Below are 9,170 nucleotides of genomic sequence, written 5' to 3' on the forward strand. Positions count from 1 at the left end.
AAAAAGTCTGTATCTGTATGAATGTGTAAAGAAAGTGTTCTTCCACCTCCTCCTCACAACATCTGACTACCCGGCATAATTGGTGTCTGCTCCATTTTCATTTTTTATGGTACAGTACGGTTATTTTATGCTGCGGAACGAATTATATGTTTTAACATGTATTTCTATGGGAAAATGCGTTTCGTATAACGGACGTTTCACTTAACGGATGTGTACCTGGAACGGATTAAGTACGTTGTACGAAGCACCACTGTATTAGTAAAATATATCAAAGCTACAATTGTCTTTGTGTTCTGTTTAACGACGAAACATGAAGACAATTTTGTAGCTTTGATGTATTTTATTTATTTATATTTTGATGTAAAAATTAAAATTAACTCAATTGATACAGTTTGCTAAGTTTAAAGAACTGCTTACAAATTTAGTCTTTAGGTACAGTATCAAAAAATAAAAAGTGCTGAATAGAACTTGTTCATTCTTTATGTTTCTATTATACACAGCCCACACATTAAGTCAACACTTCACTGTAATAGTTTTAATATTCTTATTATCAACAGTGCATCTTTATTTAAATTGTAAAAACTAAAAACTTAATACAATTTTTGAAAAACTGGAAGAACTACATGTCTTTAAGTACAAAGTATCCCAATGACATGCATTAACCTAGTGTTTCTCAAACTTCACCATCTGGTAGATCTGTTTAATAAATTTTAACGTGTCAATTTGCATAGTTTGCTGTCAATATATTGGGTTGTTCGGAAAGTAATTTCATCTTTTTTTACCACTAGACAGATTAGTCATATTTTTCCCACCATTTTCATTCTAAACCGTATTATCATTATATATTTTGACAGCTAGCATTATAAAGCTTATTTGTAAAAAATTTTGTTTGATTTTGCACAATTGTTTATTTTTTGTGTCCCATCAAATATGGAAGATCGGAAGCATTTTCAGCATATTTTGCTCTTTTATTACCGAAAAGGTAAGAATGCTGTTCAAGCGAGAAAAAATTGTGTGACGCGTATGGAGAAGATGTATTGACAGAATGACAGTGCCAAAACTGGTTTACAAAATTTCGTTATCGCAATTTCAATATTGAAGATGCACCCCATTCTGGATGGCCAGTTGAAGCCAATGAACACAAAATAAAAGAACTGATTGAAGCAAACTGCCGAATAATAACAAGAGAAATTGCTAACAGATAAAATTTGTCAAATTGAACTGTTTATGATTACTTGAAACAAATTGGTTTTGTTTCAAAGCTTGATATATGGGTTCCATATGTTCTTAAGGAGANCTATATAAAAATTTTAGAACTTTCTGTTCAGAAATAAACAAATCTTTTCCTTACACATTACCCAGTGAATTTTAAATTTCATACCTTTATGTGAATTTACACAATACCATCAATTCACATAAACGTGTGAAATTTAAAATTCACAGAAACTTGTAAATGTAGAGACAGTAGGTAAAACCAATAAATAACTTTTAATATCAAAAAGAAACAAAATAAAATAATTGATTTGTCCACCTGTTTTGCATATATAGATCTTGACTAGTGTTACCACCCTTCCAGTTTTCACCCGGACAGTCCAGGAATTAACTCACTGTCTGGGTGAACTATTAATTTTGTCCCGGAATTTCATAGGAATTGTGAAATTATGATGAAACAAAGTTCTTGCAAATATTGTTACAAATTTATACTATTTTAACAGCGAAAGAACTCAGACACTGAAACCCATCTGCAATTCTGCCATGTTAGTCTGTTTACATCGACATGTGGCGCACAAACCCTGTTGACCTTTTTATTTTTATTACTTTTTTTTTTTTGGTTTATACGATAGTACATGTCACAAATAGAACTAAGTTATCTGTACTCATTCTTTCTTAATTTAGGTTACTTACGTTACTCCTATGCAAGTCCCTAGTCCCTAACTGTAACTGATTTAGAACCGGCATGCACGTTATTCTTCGCATTCTAAAATGACATTGCACATGCATCAGGAACTTCTGTTCAAACAAACCTGATGTGCTATCCAGGTCAGCGATTTTCAAAAGATGGCAACACTAATCTTGATCAATTTATTGTTTCATCTTCAGTTAGTTTCAAAGACAATGTTAGAAATAAAATACCATATTTCATTGCATAAAGAAATTCAATGGCAACAGATAATTTAAAATTTATTGATTCAAGTGCTTTTAAAATTTAAGGACCAAAAAAATGTGTGATATATCCAAATCCACAATATAATGAAAGGCTACTGTAATTTAAATATGACAGAAATTTAAAAAACTATTATAAATTATAATTACCACTCATTCCAGGATACATGATGTAAGTGGCAGTAGTGCCCAGACTAATACATACTAATCCAGCAATTGGATTCAGAGGTGACATTCCAAATGCAAGTATATACAAAACATGAGCTATTGCAAATGATAACATTCCCCAAATAAAGTAGCATGGCCAAATTAGAAGGAGATCTCCAAAACAAGAAAATATTAATCCAGTTAAAATTCTTCTAGAGTATGTATGTTTTTCATCTAGACTCATTCCATGTAGAATAACAAATATACATAACCATCCAACCGGTAAGCATTTGATAAGACAAGCAAACCAGGATGGATTATCACCAGGAATGGCTAATACAAAATACACAGCAACAGTCTTGAAGAATGGCACTAATTTTGGTCCAACACTTTTTAACTGAAATTGAAAAAAGTTGAAGTTTTATATAATGAAATAATTAATTCATTATTTTATTATTATTATTTAAAAATAATAACAATATTTTAAGACCATTAAAAACCATCAATTACTATTGAAATTGTTATAGCCTTTTATTGTTAAAGCTGTTTTTAATATCTATAAATCAGTTAATTTTCAGTTCAATAATCATCAGTTGAGACATTCTAAGAAACAAGTTATTGCTTATTATTGCAAGTATTTGGGAAATATTCTGTCTACATTAGTTATACACTTTTATAAACTAAAAAAAATACATTTATATGCTTTAAACTCATCTAATTTTTTGTGTATATTTTAATGATTTTTTTAAACTTCTTTATAAACTTTGTGAGAAGGATATTTTTATGAAAAGGTTTTTGTTAGACAACTACGAAAAACAAATATGTGTAGTAGATGTTAAAAACTCAATTTATTTTCATATGATATAACTATGTACTGGTTCAGTAAAGGATGCCAACTCTAAGCATTCTGGCAGTAACCCTAAACCCAATTGTTGGCAGAATAGTTACAAAAATAAAAATAGCCATGTCACACTAATCCAATACAATAAACACAAATAATTATTACAATAACAATTTTCCTAAAACTAATCCTTAATACTACATTCACTCTAATAAAAGAAAATTGAAAATAGAGATGAGAAGTAGAAAAGATGTGGATAGGATAGGAAAGAATACCCAGGTCATTCAGTTACCATGAGGGCCATGTGTGAGCTTCTTAGACCAAAAAAATACTTGTTCCTATATTCCTTTCTGTTGGTTCTTGAGGGTTTTTGAATAGTTGATTCCAACAGCCGGTCACACATTTGGACTCTTCAAGTGAAAACGCTGGCTCTAACATGCTAACTTTGGTGCTGGAATTTTGAAGTTCTAGGTGCATCCATATCTATGGCACTGGACACTGCAGTCTTTCTCCTTACCAACCCAAAAGTGACCTTCCTTTGCTTCTGTTGTGAATTGCGAGAATTTTGCCATATAGTGCTCCTTTTGGTCATTGTTTAATTTTAAAAATAAGAATTTGGAATGCTAGAGTTTTGGAATGTTTGAAGTTTGTTCTGTTCTGTAAATGTTTCGTTGAAAATAAATGTTCATTGTGCCTTTTTCCATTAGCTTCCTATGTCCTCAGGTAATCTCGCATATGATGATGGTGAATTCTAGGAAGTGACCTTCACTCCAAGAAGAAATAATTATTTAAGATTAAAAATTTCTAGAAGGTAAAAAGAACAAAGAGCAGAGAGCAGGAAAAATTGTCAGAAGAACAAAAGGTCAACAAGAAGTTGTGGCTGTCCACTAATATGGTGGACAGTCACAACTTCTTGAAATTTTCTTTACATGATTAAATAAAAATAAGTAAAAAATTTCAAAATCTAATAAACATAAATAAAAGAAGTTTGTAGATATCTCAAGTTAAATTTTACATTTCTTATATTAAAGTTTGGCAGCATTGAAGTCCACATATCCTTATGAACTGTGATAGATAAAGCATTTGTCAGAGAAATGTACTACTAAAAGTCAGAGATTGTTTACTTGTAATTAAATACAGAAAAAAATGGCACAAAATACCGCCACATCAATGACTAAACCTAACATTCATCCAGCCATGAATGACAACCTATATGAACTGATTCTGGAGTTGGATGAAATTAGTAATGACAGTGCACATTTCTTAGATATATCTTTCAATGGTAAGAGTTTTGATACTAAGGACTATTATAAACCAGACTTCACTTGTATATATACAGTGGTAATATTCAAAATATTTAACAAAGGGTTCGCTAACAGAAAATTTTTCCTTAACAATTTTTTTTCGCTCAAATGGTGCATTAGCAACATTAGCACAAAAACTGACCTTAAGATACCCATATAAATAAAAAAGGGTTAATATTACCTTAGGTTCCAAGATGGCCATGCTTCCGACTGTTTGTGGTTCAGACGGACTCCTCCCAGAGGGGAGCCGCCGGCAGGCCGCTGAGTGCCAAACATCACTAGTTATTTATTCACGGTAGTTCTTGAACAAAATAAAAAAATAAAGTCTACTAAAAATGTATATAATCTAATGGAAACGAAACGAACTTAACAGTAGCGCCGCCATCTTGGAACCTAAGGTAACATTAACCTAAACAGAATATATATTACACACGATGATAAAACTGACATAACTATGTGGTAAGTCACAAACACTGACAAACAAAATGGAAGTTTTCATTAGAAATAAATACAAAACTTTTTCTTGCAATATATCTAATAATAGAAGGGTAAGATTTAACCTCCGAATGAGGGGGTCGCCACCCCCCAAAGGGTAGCCTGACATGTGTTCCGCAGCCATCTCGTATTTTCTCACATGCGTGGGATTGTGGGATCTATCTTATGACTGGATCTAGTCTCAAGAACTCTCTTGAGTTGATCGTGATTGAGTCGATCATTTCAGTTGAGATTGAAATGGTTGAGGGAGGTCGCACCAAGGCGAAAGGGATATAAGGCTCTAGTTTATTAGTGTTACAGAGTATAATACATATATTTTAATATATTTTTTAAAAGAAACAAAACCACTGAGAAATGTTACGTGTGTTTAACAAGGTTCGGAAAACTTTGAAAATGTTAACAACGGGTTCAGCTGAATCTGTGCAAACCCGCTGAATATCACCACTGTATATATATACCAGCCAACTCCAACAATCTTTTTAACTACAACACCCTTTAAAGCCATTACAAAAACAGTCTACACTCATTGTAATAGAATGAAGGACATAAAAGCAAAGCCAAGCAATTGCAAATATAGCTACAATGCAATAGCTACCCAAAGGCTGAGTCTATAAGTTAGCCCATAGACAGGAAGCAAGAGTAATACAACATGGCAGTGCACTGAGAGGTGCTCACATTGATATTGCAGCACTACAAGAATCTATTTCCCACTGTAAGATTGTGACTTATGATTGTCACATGCATACTATATATAAGGAAATTGCATCGCATATGTGTACATGATTAACTTAAAGACATACTTCCATGTTTAAGCTTCTTAGAAATGAGAAGGATCCAAGTGATTTCAGCACAGTGCCAGATGTTTATAAAATACAGTCGGCCCCCCTATAACATTGCTGATTATTCTGTTTTATATGAATTCCATGTTGTACGAGTCACTTAGATTTTACAAATACGTGTGCTGGGCTGTGAACAGCTCACGTATTTGTAAAATCTAAGTGACTCATACAACATGGAATTCATATAAAACAGAATAATCAACAGTGTTATAGGGGTTCGACTGTACCTCTAAGGCAGGGGTCTCCAAAGTGGTCAATACCGACCACAGGGGTCAATATGACATTGAGAGGGGTTGATTTGGGCTTAGATGTCAATCGGGAATCAATGGAAAAAAGTTAATTAAAAATTACTAATATAATAAATAACTAAATATTTTCTGTAGAAGTTGAAAACATCAAATGTAACTGTTAAAATACTAAAACATTACTGTCTATTGGTGTTAAAACACTTTTTATTAACACAAGCACTTTCAACATTTCCATAATGTCATCCTCAGGTAAAAGAATACAGCTTTAGAACAATTCAATTTTTAGAAAAAGGAGCACTACATATTTAAAATGAAAACTGTATTTTGGAATACAATGTTAAATAAATTTAAACTACAACAATAACATGCACATAGAGATAAATCTGCATAGAAAATAATAAAAATTACATAAAACAAAATGATAAAGGGAGATAACATAAGTGTTAAATGCTCAAATTTTTAAAAAGCAATACCCAAATTCCTAGAATATTCAATGTAGATGTATTACATAGTTCCATCTTTTCAATAAATACTGACTCCCAGATAAAAGTAACTTTTTTGTCACCAGAATGCAAAAGTAATGAAGTCTTACTCCATTTCAGGATACAATTCTTTTCTACCACACTTCTTGAAAGTTCAGTAGTGCACCTGTTGTTATGGATCTTGCTCTGGTGTTCAGTAAGACAGATTTGTAATTTTCTTGTTCCAGCAACCACTTGTTTGAGATGACATGTCAAGTTCAAGTTGCAGTATCTCTAACTCCTCGTATCTTTGGAATTTGGTGAGAGTGCTGTGGAGCTTGATATGTGAACTACCATTGCTCCAGGTGGAGCTAACAAAAATTATAAAAAGGTAATTCAAACACATGTCCATACCTTTTTGTTCTGTGCTTCATCAGTTACGAACCATTCAATCTCAACCAAGCATCGACCAATAGTTTCTGTCCAGCATTCTATCTATAAGATGATTAATTATATTACGATAATTATGACCATTACGATAATTATCCCAGAGAAATCTAATCATGGCTTCTTAGAAAGTAATCTAAGATTAAGTAAGAATGCCAAATTTCAACGTAAAATTCCAAAAATGCATAGTATGGGCATTAAAGGATGAATTAATTAAAACAGTTTATTCTGTTATTAATCCACAACCATAAATCTATGTTGTTTTGAAGAAATAAAAAGCCATTATTTATTATTCATTAACAAATCCTGTATAATCCATGTACAGTACAAAGTATATATTTACTAGGAGATGAGCTTGGCATTGCTCAGGCAAAAAGTAATGATAGCAAATATTAAGTTTATTATTTTATAGCTGATCTTACCCATTTTCACCAGATGCAAGAATTAGGTTCCCATCTTCTGAGACTAATTAGAGATTTTTAGATGGATCTAAAAATATATTCAATTTCCTGCAAAAACTGCATTTAAAATAATACAGTAGAACAGAGTTCTTCAGGATAATCCTTAACCACATCTCTCTCTCCACACAGAGGTGAATTCTGAAAAATATCTTCTTAGTGTACATTTTCATGACATACCCTGTGTACCAGTTTTCAACTCCTAACCATTTGAGCTCTGTGCTTATCATCATCATCATCAATTTTATCATCATTAACCCATCTTGATTATATATATATATAGATACAGTAACCATTATTTGATACACCAATGAAAACTGTCTGACATAATACAAATCCTGCTATTTTTGGACTTGCTTCAAGACATCTGAAACTCAATAACACAAGTTACAAAGTTTTGTGAAATTATGGTTCTCCTATTTTCAGAGATACTATGGGACACTGCATTCAAGAGTCTTTCATGATGCATTAGATTTGATAATAAAATACAATATCAGAGTGCTGTAAGAAAGACATGTTACCTCCAATACACTGTCCTGCTCTGTAGTGGAGAAAAACCATAAAAGAAAAAAATGATGCTTCATCTGCCTATGAACATGTCTCAAATGAAAAAACATTTTGATGATGTATGCAATGATACTGTATGCATTTAACATTCGGTAGACTTATATGCCATACGTGTAAAATAAGTTCAAATAAAATGTGTTGGCATAATGTAATTCAAGGGATTAATAAAAAACATGTTTTGTGCTAATAATGTAGTTCAAAATAATAATTTAAAAGAAAGATGTATATCACTCCAAAGAATTAACACTGAGTCCATTGGACTCATCTTATCCATTTGTCTTATAAAAATAGCTTATCCAGACAAGGGTTATTTGATTGTTTCTGTTCCATATTTGCCTGTTATATCAATATTGTATGCGAAAGGCTATTTAAAAAGGAAAAAAACCAAAATTCACACTTGTAAAACATTAAAAACATTTGTGAAGCATTCCTGTTCTTCAATAATTAAGGAACAAAGTGTAAGTTCGCCGACTTCCGGGGGGAATCGTTAATCCCACGTCAGGATGATCTAGGGTCGAACGCGTGTGGGTGTGGTGGAGGAGACACAGATGACAAGAATCTCACAAAAACCTGTTTATTTTACACATAAAATTAAACTTACACTTAGGAACTAGAATTATCTAGATACAGTCGACTGTTTGGACGTCGAGGATGTTTGTCTCTTGTCACTCGGAGATGGGCCCCGGGGCTGCGGCAGGTAAGGAGACTTGTCGGGAGGTGTCGGCGGCACGGCTCTTTCGAGGACACTTGTGCGGACTCTGCGTCTTCTGTGCGTCGACACACACAGAGAGTTTTCGCTCCGGACTTTTTGGATTGCAAGTACTCAGTAGCACAGTTTACAGAAGAAGAAGTCCCTCTGTCCTTGAAGATTGGGGATTATCAATCTCTGTTCTCTAATTTGATTTCTGATTGGCTCCCTCGTCTGTTTCTAAGCGAAAAACGATTCCTTTTCGAGTCACGAGAAAGATCCGCCTTGAAGAATCTACTTGACACCATCCGTTATTCTGGCTGCAAAATGTTGATGGAACTTTGAAACTTGCGCTCATATTTTCCACCATTGTTGTCTAGTCTGTGACGTTTTTGAAATTTAACGACACGACGCGATGTCCTTTTTCGTCATTAATCTTTCCTCTTTTCCAAATTTCTATGTTCTAATTATGTGCATATGAACGACTTTTCAAAGGTCCATCTCTACTGGAG

General features: G+C 33.0%; 1 protein-coding gene across 2 annotated transcripts in view; it reads right to left on the reverse strand.

The window, feature by feature from the left end:
* Nucleotides 1–1,764: 1,764 nt before the first annotated feature.
* The window catches only part of LOC111627620 (lysoplasmalogenase-like protein TMEM86A), a 14,423-nt gene continuing 7,017 nt past the window's right edge, over nt 1,765–9,170 (reverse strand). For both annotated transcript variants that reach the window (XM_023371205.1, XM_023371207.1), the window contains exon 2: nt 1,765–2,707. In XM_023371205.1, the coding sequence (XP_023226973.1) occupies nt 2,297–2,707 (411 nt within the window). In that variant the 3' untranslated portion in view covers nt 1,765–2,296. The remainder of the gene's footprint in view (nt 2,708–9,170) is intronic.

This window comes from Centruroides sculpturatus, unplaced genomic scaffold, assembly GCF_000671375.1.
Source record: "Centruroides sculpturatus isolate CEXI.00-Female unplaced genomic scaffold, Cexi_2.0 scaffold357, whole genome shotgun sequence".
Lineage (NCBI taxonomy): Eukaryota > Metazoa > Arthropoda > Arachnida > Scorpiones > Buthidae > Centruroides > Centruroides sculpturatus.